General features: G+C 48.7%; 1 protein-coding gene across 1 annotated transcript in view; it reads right to left on the bottom strand.

The window, feature by feature from the left end:
- Positions 1-958: 958 nt before the first annotated feature.
- The window catches only part of LOC129862940 (reelin-like), a gene marked incomplete at its 5' end in the record, with an annotated part of 79,764 nt that continues 67,112 nt past the window's right edge, over positions 959-13,610 (bottom strand). The window contains 14 exons of the mRNA XM_055935043.1: positions 959-1,813; positions 5,562-5,660; positions 5,980-6,177; positions 6,762-6,981; positions 8,155-8,312; positions 9,262-9,423; positions 10,167-10,240; positions 10,515-10,690; positions 10,853-11,095; positions 11,662-11,768; positions 11,951-12,126; positions 12,316-12,493; positions 13,074-13,288; positions 13,538-13,609. Coding sequence (XP_055791018.1) covers positions 1,720-1,813; positions 5,562-5,660; positions 5,980-6,177; positions 6,762-6,981; positions 8,155-8,312; positions 9,262-9,423; positions 10,167-10,240; positions 10,515-10,690; positions 10,853-11,095; positions 11,662-11,768; positions 11,951-12,126; positions 12,316-12,493; positions 13,074-13,288; positions 13,538-13,609 — 2,172 coding nt within the window. The remainder of the gene's footprint in view (positions 1,814-5,561; positions 5,661-5,979; positions 6,178-6,761; positions 6,982-8,154; positions 8,313-9,261; positions 9,424-10,166; positions 10,241-10,514; positions 10,691-10,852; positions 11,096-11,661; positions 11,769-11,950; positions 12,127-12,315; positions 12,494-13,073; positions 13,289-13,537; position 13,610) is intronic.

Here is a 13,610-nt window from a genome sequence, read left to right as displayed (position 1 = left end):
AGAGGCAGGGATGGGGGGGTAACAGCACGGGGAGAGGGAGGGATGGGGGGTAACAGCACGGGGAGAGGGAGGGATGGGGGGTAACAGCACGGGGAGAGGGAGGGATGGGGGGGTAACAGCACGAGAAGGGGGAGAGGGTAACAGCACGAGATGGATGTGGTAACAGCACGGGGAGGGGGAGAGGGATGTGGTAACAGCACAGGGAGAGGGAGGGATGTTGGGGGGAGGGGGAGAGGGATTTGGTAACAGCACAGGGAGAGGGAGGGATGCTGGGGGGAGGGGGAGAGGGATGTGGTAACAGCACAGGGAGAGGGAGGGATGCTGGGGGGAGGGGGAGAGGGATGTGGTAACAGCACAGGGAGAGGGAGGGATGCAGGGGGGAGGGGTGGGAGACGTTGTAGGCCGAGAGGCTGAATAACTGCCTAATAACTTAACACTAGAAAATAACACAGATTTCACGCACAGTGTATCTTTAAATAGGTTACGTGGAGAACCGTTTACCATAAATATCTGTATTTTCAGGAGCCAACATATATAAAAAAAAAACGAAATCATTGTTCGGTATTTAACCTTTTTTTCTTATGTATTTTCCCTCTATTTTTGCGATTTGTTTCTTCCTTCCGCCTACCTTGACGGCAGGGTTTCGTTCATCCACCCTGCCCCTTATCCATCTGTCCCTCATCCAATAAACAAGGAGAGAAAAAAAAACTCATCCAACCGAAAATTGCGCAATGTGAATTAGTAAAAAAACAAACCAATTAAACGAAACACGGCCACAGTTGACTCATCACGAAAATAACTCACAGAACAGGAAGAACACAGTACTATATTTTTTAGCGTCGTTATCACTGGAATGATCTTCCTCTTAGATACCGGTGCAGGCGGAGGAGTGTTCCCCCTCTCCTTCCGGCTCAGCCAACTAGCCCTGCGGTATATTAATTCGTCAGATTCTGTCGCAAAAACGTTTTGCAATGGAAACCGTTTACTCCAAAAGAGTTTCTAGTGGACAAATTTTAGTTAGGTCTCTCTCCATTTTCGTTCCGTTTTCCCTCCGCTTGTTTCCGCTTGGTTCCTAGAGTAAACAGTAAATGGTTTTTGTTGTAAAACGTTTTGCAATGGAATCGGACTAATGAATACACCCCAGTAACCTGGCATAGAGTTGGAAACAGGGCCCCCCCTCCTAGCTTTGCCATTATCGCTTCTGTGACTGTGTGCCCTCTATCCAACTCTATGTCACTGGTCATCAGTGATATTTCTCTTAATAATTTCACAGTGTGGTAGTAGTAGGACTAGGCGGGTAGGATGGGGTGATAGGGGGAAATCCAGGAGTGGGTAGTATCATCATCGTATCGCAACTGGAACAGGGAATCATCATATAATAACCACGTACAGCAACGATTAGAAAACAACTAGAAACCCGGAAGTCCATTAAAAGTAAACAAAATGTCCGCCTTTGTTGCTCCTTCACGTCTCCTTCCTTCCAGTCACATTGGGGGGGGGTGAGGCTTCTGATTGGTTGCAGCGTAAACTGATGGGATGGTCCATGTTTTCTGGCAGAGTGGGGGTTGGAGAGGGAAGGGGTGTGGTCTAAGGCTGACTGGAATCCATTGGCTGGAGGGCAGGACTTGACAGGGTGATATGGCATCAGGAGAAAGGAATGTGATTGGTCGGTCGGTCGGTCATATGTGTAATTGGCAGGTCGTAGGGAAAATCCATTGGTTAGGCATGCTGCAGTGCCCGCCTCTTTCGGCTGTAGTAGTGACGTAAGCCGGTCTGTCTGGCAAAGTTCATCATGTAGTTTTGTTTACGGGTGCTGTAGGGAGACAAAGACAGTGAGAGAGAGAGAGAGGGAGGAAGAGGATGGTGACTGTTAGTAACCAAGGAAGAGGCATTTACAGTATCTACACATGCATCCATGCACACACCGTCTGAAATACACACACACACACAGTCTCATATGCGAGCTCACACATTCCTAGATCCATGTTGGTATTTTCTGTTGAGTTTCACCCCTAACCTCAAACATTCAAACTAAGCAAATAGTGGACTATTCATAACTTACTTTATATTGAACTGTATATAAATATATATAAATATTGATCAACAGCTGGTTTTGACATGTTCTCAATCGCAGTATCATACGCAAAGAGTCAACAGGACAAGACATGATGGGACACAACTAGAGGACACATGGCTGGCTAGAGAGCTACAGACAGGGTCACAGACACTAGATACAAACAGGGTCACAGACACTAGCTACAGACAGGGTCACAGACACTAGATACAGACAGGGTCACAGACACTAGATACAAACAGGGTCACAGACACTAGCTACAGACAGGGTCACAGACACTAGCTACAGACAGGGTCACATACACTAGCTACAAACAGGGTCGGGGTTTCTGGGGGGGGGGAGGGGGGTTCTAACTCTGATCAGGGTTCTAATGTTCTAAGGTTCTATAGGAAGAGTGTCTGAGCTCGTTGAGTAACATCCATATCAGAAGGGGAAACCAAACAGACCAACAAAAGGGGGGAGGGGGAAACTGAACTAAATAGACACAAAGAGGAGCCGTGATTGAAGATCGCTCTTCTTGCTTAGCCTGTCATTGCCTCGTCCATCCAGCAGGTGATGCCAGGAGCGCAGCATGTGGCCCCCTGCAAAGCGGGGGGGAGGAGGGAGGGGGGGGTGGGGGGGGGGTAGAGAAGGGGGATGGGAGGGGGACGAGGGGCTGACAAAGTGGGATGTCTGTCTTTCCACTTCTATGTTGTTGTCTTTTTTGTCTCCTTCACAGAGCGAGTTAGAGGACGGCCAGGATGGAGAGGGCTCTTGATTCACAGAATTACGTTTTCCATGGACAGGCAGCCATGGATGGGCGGGGATAGGGGGGGGCTTTGTAACGTTGGAATGAAAAAGCCCATCGTGCAAGGAGTTAGATGGAGGTTGGTTATTCTGATGAAGGGCTTGATGAGATCGAGGTCTTTTGTTTATGTGGATGTCTCGAGCTCTGGAGTTATGCCGGCGTCTCTGCATCACACCACTGCTGGTGTGAATAACGTCTGTACCGAAGTGAATGATCAACGTTTGATGTCCACATTAGAACGAAGCGGAGGTTGTAACATGTGCCTCTCTGTGTGTGTGTGTGTGTGTGTGTGTGTGTGTGTGTGTGTGTGTCAAAGTCAGCCTCAACTCCTTATTAGGCTGTGTGCGGACACGTAGCAAGACCCAAAACACTCAAATGGTAACGATACATTCATATAGTGAAGGCTTGCATCACACATATACACACACATTGATTGATACCATTGAGATGTGTGTGTTTAAAATATACAGACCAATTGACACAAAAGGGGATTTTTTTAGTTGAGAAATAGTATTTCAGATATGTCATATAGGTATTTGGGACCCCGAGGTGTTTTGGTGACATTTATAATATCCACTACCTAGACATGGACGATAGCAGTCGTGTGTGTGTGTGTGTGTGTGTGTGTGTGTGTGTGTGTGTGTGTCTCTGTGGAGGAGGTGGTGTGTGTGTGTGACATTTATAATATCCACTACCTAGACATGGACGATAGCAGTCATGTCATGATGTCTTTTTTCTCCTGATGTCTGCTTCCTCAATCAGTTCTGTCTGTGTCATGGACAAGCCTTTGAGAAGAGCCTGCCTCTGGGTTATGACAGTCGGTGGCCTGTGTGTGTGTGTGTGTGTGTGTGTGTGTGTGTGTGTGTGTGTGTGTGTGTGTGTGTGTGTGTGTGTGTGTGTAGTGGTGGTGTGTGTGTCTCTGTGGAGGAGGTGGTGTGTGTGTGTGTGTAGTGGTGGTGTGTGTGTGTGTGTGGGGGGGTTAAGGCGAGGTAGAGGATGACAGAAGAGGAGGGTCAGGGGTATAAGGTGGGGGGGTGTCACAGGAGGAAGAGGAGGGGACTGCATTCGGGGAGAAGAGGAAGACTTACCTGACTCTACAGCCATGCCACAGGGAGCAGAATACAGAAGAGAGCAGAGGTTAGAGCGCGAGAGGGGAGGATGGGGATGCTGCTGGCTCGCAGAAAGATCTGGGGGGGAAGGAACCCCGGCCGCCTGGGGAGGCGAAGGGGGCCCAGAGAGACGGGGGGCGAAAGAGAGGAGAGGGAGCAGGGAGTAAGAGAGTCAGAGAGAAATAGAGAGGAAGGGATATAGAACGTAGGGAGAGGGTGGAGAGAGAGACAGAAAGATGTAAAGACAATAACAGATGGAGAGAAAAAGGACCAAACACATCCAGAAAGAAAGAGAGAGGGAAGGAAGAGGAAGGAGGAGATGGAGGAGGAGATGGAAGAGGAGGAAGATGATATGAAGAAGAGGAGGCAGAGGAGTTGGTGAAAGAGGAGGAGGAGATTGAGGAAGGATGAAGAGATGGAAGTGGAGGAAGAGGATGAGGAGATGGAAGTGGAGGAGATGAGGAGAACGAGAAAGAGGAGGAGGAGACATAATAGGACATGATGAGCCAGCAGGTGAGCACAAGCACAGGCGGTGGAGGAGGAGAAGCAATGTGGTCACGCATGTTAGTGTCGTGAGATCAGGGAGGAGAGGAGAGACACACGATGACAAAGAAACAATTGAAAAGGAGGAGGGGAATGGTGGTGGAGTGGTGAAACAGAGAGACAGAAATAAAAAAGAGAAGTGTGAGGATCGAACGGTTATTCTGTTCATCAGACACTGTTGTTGAATGTTGAGAACCAACCGTAGGAGTAAGAGAGTAGGAGAGGACAGGTCAAGGCCACACCAAACCAGGGACAGCGCAGGTGTGTGTTTTTGTGTAGTTTGCGTGTTGACTCTACACGTACAAGACCTTGTTCTACAGATATCATTCCACTCTGCGTGAAGTGGTACAAAACAATGGGCCATCTGTTGTTTGCCTAAACGACTTAAACACCTGCACTTAACGGAACTACATCAGGCCTTTACATACACATTTCATGACTGTTAGATGAAACACTTGCAATGCATGACATTCTTCATTAACATGTTATAATCAATGACCTTTATCATTGATATAAAGCCCTCAGCAACATGCAATAGGCATTAAAATGCTCTATGCTTCTGCTATGTAGACGGTTATGCAGGTGTGAAGATGGTGTGTGTAAACGGTGCGTGACAAGCTTTGTGTATGCATTAAGTGGTCTCACACAATAAGTGGTTCTCAGACTGAGGCTCTCTAGGTTCTCAGACGGAGGTTCTCTAGGTTCTCAGACGGAGGTTCTCTAGGTTCTCAGACGGAGGTTCTCTAGGTTCTCAGACGGAGGTTCTCTAGGTTCTCAGACTGGGGTTCTCTAGGTTCTCTAGGTTCTCAGACGGAGGTTCTCTAGGTTCTCAGACTGAGGTTCTCTAGGTTCTCAGACTGGGGTTCTCTAGGTTCTCTAGGTTCTCAGACGGAGGTTCTCTAGGTTCTCAGACTGAAGTTCTCTAGGTTCTCAGACTGGGGTTCTCTAGGTTCTCTAGGTTCTCAGACGGAGGTTCTCTAGGTTCTCAGACTGAGGTTCTCTAGGTTCTCTAGGGACAAGGGGTACCAGGTTGGTCGGAGATACTCACAGCACTACTTCCACGTGGTCCAGCGCCCACTGGTCATGTCCCGCTCCGTCGTGACGTGGCTGCCACCACCGCAGCTCCACCCCTTTAACCCTCGCCTCTCTGGGACAGGCGACAGGAGGAGAGGAGGTCAGAGGTCAAGAGTAGGCAGTTAGCGTGTCAGTAGGTGTTTTTAGACTAGTGGACATCAACTTTGCTGCTGGAAAGTAACAGGTAGTTCATGGAAACACTGGATTAACTAGTCAGGTGTGTTAGCCCTGGACTGGAACAAAGACCTGTACACTCTCTAGCTTTCAGAGTGTGTGTGTGTGTGTGTGTGTGTGTGTGTGTGTGTGTGTGTGTGTGTGTGTGTGTGTGTGTGTGTGTGTGTGTGTGCGTGTGCGTGTGCGCGTGCGTGCGTGTTAGTGTTGTGTTCACTCACAGTGGGATGTTGTAGGAAACCCTCTGGGCCTTGATGAAGTCTTTGGGCTGGTGTTGGGCGATAACGTGCCAACTGACTCCGTTATTGACCGTGTACTGCAGCAGAACTGCCCTGTCCACTGTGTCAGCCTGGTCCAGGGCTGTGTTACAACTGTCTGTCTGGGACACACTGCCTATCTGCAGCACGAACATGATCTTACTGTAGGTGAAAGAGAAAGAGTGAGGGAGGAGGAGGGGAGGGGGGAGAGAAGGATGAGAGAGGGGGGGAGGTGGTGGGGTGAAGGAGAGAGAGAAAGAGGGAGCGAGAGAGAGTTCTGGTAAATACCTTGGTATTTTTGGATGGACTAGGTCCTAGAAGTTTAGCCTCCAAGTTTTCTATTTTAGTAATACTGTATATTGATCTCAATGGTCTCAGTAGTGGGCTAGGACAAGCTATGCTAGGCTACGCTAGTATGGTCCTGTGTGGGCAAGGCTAGGACAAGCTATGCTAGGTTACGCTAGTATGGTCTTGTGTGGGCAAGGCTAGGACAAGCTATGCTAGGCTACGCTAGTATGGTCCTGTGTGGGCAAGGCTAGGACAAGCTATGCTAGGCTATGCTACGCAAGTATGGTCCAGTGTCCACTAGTACATGTCTCGTGTGACGTCAACAGGTTTGGTGACCGCAGGCCTCGTCTTACAGGTACTGTACTGTATAACAAACTTATCTCACTGTACCTTCAGTAGTTGGATAGACTGTGGGCTAGGCTAGGCTAGTACAGTACAATCCATTGTCCAGTCCATACCTGGCTCGTGTCAGGTCCAGAGGCTTGGTGATCGCCTGTCTCGTCTTACAGCCGTTAAAGTAGAGCGAGTCTCCGTGGGCGTGGGGAGAGAGCTGACCACACCCACTACCCACCCCGCCACCCTGGATGAGTTGCCAGCTCTCCTCTGACACGCTGCCTGACTCAAAGTTATCCTTTATTGAGCTAGGTAGGTCACTGCTGGACAGGGAGCAGTCATCACCTGGGAGATGGAGGCAGGAGAACCAATATGAATGCTAGATTTCAATCAATCAATCAATTGTCAATTAGAACTCTCTGTAAGAAAGACAGCAGACTGAGAGGAACCAGACTCAGAGGGGAAGAAGTTAAGACCATCAGGTTATGATTACAAGAGTGGTTTGTGTCAGTGTTGTAGTCTTTGTGTCAGTGTTGTAGTCTTTGTGTTAGAGGTCGTAGTCTTTGTGTTAGAGGTTGTAGTCTTTGTGTCAGTGTTGTAGTCTTTGTGTCAGTGGTGTAGTCTTTGTGTCAGTGTTGTAGTCTTTGTGTTAGAGGTTGTAGTCTTTGTGTCAGTGTTGTAGTCTTTGTGTCAGTGTTGTAGTCTTTGTGTCAGTGTTGTAGTCTTTGTGTTAGAGGTTGTAGTCTTTGTGTTAGAGGTTGTAGTCTTTGTGTCAGTGTCGTAGTCTTTGTGTCAGTGTTGTAGTCTTTGTGTTAGAGGTTGTAGTCTTTGTGTCAGTGTCGTAGTCTTTGTGTCAGTGTCGTAGTCTTTGTGTTAGAGGTTGTAGTCTTTGTGTCAGTGTTGTAGTCTTTGTGTTAGAGGTTGTAGTCTTTGTGTTAGAGGTTGTAGTCTTTGTGTCAGTGTTGTAGTCTTTGTGTTAGAGGTTGTAGTCTTTGTGTTAGAGGTTGTAGTCTTTGTGTCAGTGTTGTAGTCTTTGTGTTAGAGGTTGTAGTCTTTGTGTCAGTGGTTGTAGTCTTTGTGTCAGTGGTGTAGTCTTTGTGTCAGTGTTGTAGTCTTTGTGTTAGAGGTTGTAGTCTTTGTGTCAGTGTCGTAGTCTTTGTGTCAGTGTTGTAGTCTTTGTGTTAGAGGTTGTAGTCTTTGTGTTAGAGGTTGTAGTCTTTGTGTCAGTGTTGTAGTCTTTGTGTTAGAGGTTGTAGTCTTTGTGTTAGAGGTTGTAGTCTTTGTGTCAGTGGTGTAGTCTTTGTGTCAGTGGTGTAGTCTTTGTGTCAGTGTCGTAGTCTTTGTGTCAGTGTTGTAGTCTTTGTGTCAGTGTTGTAGTCTTTGTGTTAGAGGTTGTAGTCTTTGTGTTAGAGGTTGTAATCTTTGTGTTAGAGGTTGTAGTCTTTGTGTCAGTGTTGTAGTCTTTGTGTTAGAGGTTGTAGTCTTTGTGTCAGTGTTGTAGTCTTATCCGTTACCCACCATGGTGTCCCTCATCACAGATGCAGACCACCCCGCTGGTACAGTAACCATGACCGCTACATATCCCAGGACATGCCTCCCCGATGTAGACATTGTCCACCCCCCAGCCATGACGCTCGCCAGCACCCTCCTTCTGGATCCAACGGAACTGCGTGGCTCTGCAGGGGAGGAGACGGGAGGGGAGGAGATGAGACAAAACGTATAGGACTTGCTTTATCATACAGTCAGGGGGGGACTATCAACACCTGAATGACAGCATCCAGTTTCAGGGCTTCTGGGGCGGTGTACGAATTAAGTTCTAAACGCATGATCTGAAACCAGCAGCCTTCTGGTTGCAGCGGTCCTACCCTGAGGAGACGTGGTCAGAAACACATAGCCATCCTACCCTGAGGAGACGTGGTCAGAAACACACAGCTGTCCTACCCTGAGGAGACGTGGTCAGAAACACACAGCTGTCCTACCCTGAGGAGACGTGGTCAGAAACACACAGCCGTCCTACCCTGAGGAGACGTGGTCAGAAACACACAGCGGTCCTACCCTGAGGAGACGTGGTCAGAAACACACAGCAGTCCTACCCTGAGGAGACGTGGTCAGAAACACATAGCCATCCTACCCTGAGGAGACGTGGTCAGAAACACATAGCCATCCTACCCTGAGGAGACGTGGTCAGAAACACACAGCGGTCCTACCCTGAGGAGACGTGGTCAGAAACACACAGCGGTCCTACCCTGAGGAGACGTGGTCAGAAACACACAGCAGTCCTACCCTGAGGAGACGTGGTCAGAAACACACAGCGGTCCTACCCTGAGGAGACGTTGTCAGAAACACACAGCAGTCCTACCCTGAGGAGACGTGGTCAGAAACACACAGCCGTCCTACCCTGAGGAGACGTGGTCAGAAACACACAGCAGTCCTACCCTGAGGAGACGTGGTCAGAAACACACAGCCGTCCTACCCTGAGGAGACGTGGTCAGAAACACACAGCAGTCCTACCCTGAGGAGACGTGGTCAGAAACACACAGCAGTCCTACCCTGAGGAGACGTGGTCAGAAACACACAGCAGTCCTACCCTGAGGAGACGTGGTCAGAAACACACAGCCGTCCTACCCTGAGGAGACGTGGTCAGGCAGCTGAACAGTGACCCTGGTCCAGCTGGAGCTGTTGACTGGACTGTAGATGGTGGACTCATGGAACATGAAGGGAGAACAGCCCACGTTGTTCACAGAGGAGGGAATACACTCTGACTGAACCAGCTGCCACGAGTCAGACCTGGAGAGGGAGAAAGGGAGGATGGAGAGAGAGAGAGAGGGAGATAGAGGGAGGAGAAAGAAGGGTTGTTGTCAATTCCAATTACTTTTTAATGAGGAACATTTTGTAATTAGAATTTCAGTTTACTTCCTGAATTGACTGAATTGACATGGATTTGATCCAATGACTGTATATATGAATGGACAAAGTCATCGGTCACATGACACCATTTATCTTTGGGAAGACTCAATAGCGCATTTGGAGCCCAAGAAGTTGGTTAAGATGGCGTCTTGTGGAAAATGTATGTAGACATTACATGCGCAGTTTGAGCTACTTCGGGAAGTGGCTTTGCAGGCTAGCTCAGTGCTGCCCCCTCTCATTGATTATCTCAAGTTGAAGGCCGACCGGGGTACTGCAGGCTACTAAATTATCCTTAAATATAAAAGGACATCTAGTGAAATAGAAGTAATTATTGGTACGGTGATTGTCTTCAAAATGTGTATTTATTTACACATACATTGCCATTTTCCCCTTCACTGTAATATGGTCTTCTGTTTCCTGTAAACATTGCAATGCAGTACCGCGGTCTGCCTTGAACTTCCTGTCATCAATGAGAGGGGGGGGGGGGGGGGGGGGGGCAGTCATTCTCCCCTGAATTGACCCCAACCCTGGCTGTGTACTGTGTGAGGAAGGCATTTAGCTAGCGCATCGGAACACTACATTAGCAGCATAGAGAAGAAGATCCATATCGCTTTCTCTCTCACCTGGCATCCTTCCTGTACTGCAGCAGGACAGAATGGTGGTCTTCACAGCTGTCTGCCTCACAACCGACCACAATCTACACAGAAGACAGAGGAGTGTAGGAATTAGGAGATACAAGAAATGATAACAGTAACACTTACCTTAAACTCTGTGATGTAGCCATGTTGTAAATGCTACGGTTTGCAGCAGCTATCTAAAACCAATAATTCAGTTTATCCTTTTCAAAGGAGCCCCTCTTGAGATTAAATACGGTGTTCCACAGGGATTGATCCTTGGACCTCTATTATTGTTCATGTTAATTATGTAAGACTGTAGGATGCTGCCAAGCTGTAAATGCTGAGAGGTTATACCTTAAACTGTAGGATGTACCCAGGCTGTACGATGAGCTCGCGAGTGGCCAGAATGTTGTGTGTTTTGTCTTGTTTCTTGTTGGGCCAGTAGAGGTGGAAAGAGGGGTTCCCACAGAAGCCTGCTGTACGCACCGCGTTGGGATAGAAGCTCCAGCTCTCCTCATGTGACACACCCTCTGAGAGAGAGAGAGACGGGGGGGGAGGGGGGGGGGGGTACGAGAAAGAGAAGAAGAATAGTTGGTTGTCCATTGTCTTTTTTAGATTTGTCTAAGGGCATAAAAAACCCTAGAAAGAGACTCCCATTCCTTTGCGAAGGTAATACGGCACAATCTGTTTACCGTCATCGAAGTTGTCGAGCAGGCTGGAAGGGTTGATGTCAGACCCTCCCACCAGGATGTTGTCGACGGCCCACTGAGCGCGCTCCGGCCCGGATGTCGCCAGACCAGAGGAGACGTGGAAGGGCTGCCACCACCGCAACCGTGTAGCATTAGATAACGCCCCCTCTGGTAGCACGATGTAATCACGCCTCACAGACACATACTTCAGATAGTCCATCTCATGGAGCAGGGTCCAGGACACACCTGGGGGAGGGAGGGAGGGACATGAAGTGATGGATCTCTGTAATATTCTGTAATATTCTAATATTATTCCTGGTTTTCCATCAGGTTAATCGTTAGGATTCCCCTGCTGGTTTTCCATCAGGTTAATCGTTAGGATTCCCCTGCTGGTTTTCCATCAGGTTAATCGTTAGGATTCCCCTGCTGGTTTTCCATCAGGTTAATCGTTAGCATTCCCCTGCTGGTTTTCCATCAGGTTAATCGTTAGGATTCCCCTGCTGGTTTTCCATCAGGTTAATCGTTAGGATTCTCCTGCTGGTTTTCCATCAGGTTAATCGTTAGGATTCCCCTGCTGGTTTCCATCAGGTTAATCGTTATGATTCCCCTGCTGGTTTCCTTTAGGTTAATCGTTAGGATTCCCCTGCTGGTTTTCCATCAGGTTAATCGTTAGCATTCCCCTGCTGGTTTTCATCAGGTTAATCGTTAGGATTCCCCTGCTGGTTTCCATCAGGTTAATCGTTAGCATTCCCCTGCTGATGGAGCTACGTGGATTTGTTTCTAAACGTCTATTTGTTTATGTTGTTTCATACCTCCGTCTGTGGAGTAGTCCAGCAGCACTCCCTCTTTACGACAGGTTGGGCGATGGCACATGGTCATGTTGTCTTCACTGCCGATCCTGGCCCAGTATTCTACAAACCTGAAGAAGAAGAAGAGGAAGATTACATTTAGTGTAGTGTTTTCTCGCAACTCCTCCAAACGAGACACACACACACACACACACACACTGAAAGGGAATCTTAAAAGCCTGAATTGACAGAAAATGACTATACACAAATAGTATAACCGAACCCTGAGAAGACGAACAGTAGAGTTACTAACTTGGCTCCGCGGAGGTCCAGGTCAGTGGTGACGGCCTGTCTGGCATCTGCCCCTCCAAAGTACAGGGCTGTCCCCTCCACCAGCACCCCACAGTCGGTACAGGGATGGCCCCCCTCCAGGACCTGCCACTGAGGGCCTGGGGCCCCCTCCCAGTCAAAACGCTCCTTCAGAGACGCCTATAAGAATAGAATAGATACTTTATTGACCACAGAAGGGTAATGTGTCTTGTCTTTTCCCAACACTTTGTTACACACACAAGAGTTAAAGAGGCATGGAGTGTACAAAAGACATGGTCTTTGAGCCGGATAGGAACAACTTGTGTGAAAATGTACTAAATAAATAAAGATTGATGAACCGATTGATACCTTGAGAGAAGTGCTGGCGTAGCAGTTGGGTCCAGTGAAGCCAGGGTCACAGAGACATCTCTGGTCTAGACAGTCTCCATGTCCCCCACAGTGGCCGTCACAGGCCGGCCCGATGTAGAAGTTCTCCACAGCCCACTGGGTGTCCGAGTGCTGCTGGTAAAACCGGAAACGGACCGCGCTGCAGAACATAACAACACATAATATAGTTTCAGAACCAATGTAGGACCCCCCCAAGAGCTGCTGATAGAACAGGACCCCCCCCCACCCCCAAGAGCTGATAGAACAGGACCCCCCAGCCCCCCCCCCAAGAGCTGCTGATAGAACAGGACCCCCCACCCCCAAGAGCTGATAGAACAGGACCCCCCCCCCCCCCAAGAGCTGCTGATAGAACAGGACCCCCCCCAAGTGCTGCTGATATAACAGAACCCCCCCCAAGTGCTGCTGATAGAATAGGACCCCCCCCCCCAAGAGCTGCTGATAGAACAGGACCCCCCCCCAAGAGCTGCTGATAGAACAGGACCCCCCCCCCCCCCAAGAGCTGCTGATAGAACAGGACCCCTGCAATAAAATGCAAATTAATTACTTAAAAATCATACAATGTGATTTTCTGGATTTTTGTTTTAGATTCCGTCTCTCACAGTTGAAGTGTACCTATGATAAAAATTACAGACCTCTACATGCTTTGTAAGTAGGAAAACCTGCAAAATCGGCAGTGTTTCAAATACTTGTTCTTCCCACTGTATGTACGTGTCACTCACGTGTCTGCCAGGCTGTTCGGTAGGGGGTAGACGGCCCTTTTCCAGCCCTGGGCAGGGAAGAAGACGCTGGGCTGGGAGACATGTCCTCCACAGCGAGGGTCCGCAGGGAGACACTGAAACACCAGGTACCTCCAGGACACACCGAAGTCCACAGAGTACTGGACGTGGACCTGCCGCTCCGCCTGGCGCTCTGGAACACCGCAGCCCACTGCTATCTGTAAAGACACACAGGGATACATTATCCGTTATCGTAACCTCAATGGACACATATGTTAATGGTTTCTGTGTACACACCCAAACAAAGAGGACGGCTATCTGTTAACAGAGATACACATCTATCTAAGCCATTGCAGAATAACAAAGGTGACAGTACTCGTTATAGGTGCCGGGAACAGGTGTTCAATATATTACAAGAGGCACCGGTACCTAATTAAATCACTGCACACAAACAGACACCGTCTTACCTTGAACTGCATGACCCAGTCTTTGTCAGGTATGATGTCATGTGTGACAGCGTAGACCTCTCTCCCGTCGTCA

The sequence above is a fragment of the Salvelinus fontinalis genome, chromosome 9 (genome assembly GCF_029448725.1).
Source record: "Salvelinus fontinalis isolate EN_2023a chromosome 9, ASM2944872v1, whole genome shotgun sequence".
Taxonomy (NCBI): Eukaryota; Metazoa; Chordata; class Actinopteri; order Salmoniformes; family Salmonidae; genus Salvelinus; species Salvelinus fontinalis.
Note: the sequence above shows the minus strand (reverse complement) of the source record. Positions and strands in the feature narration are given on the sequence as shown.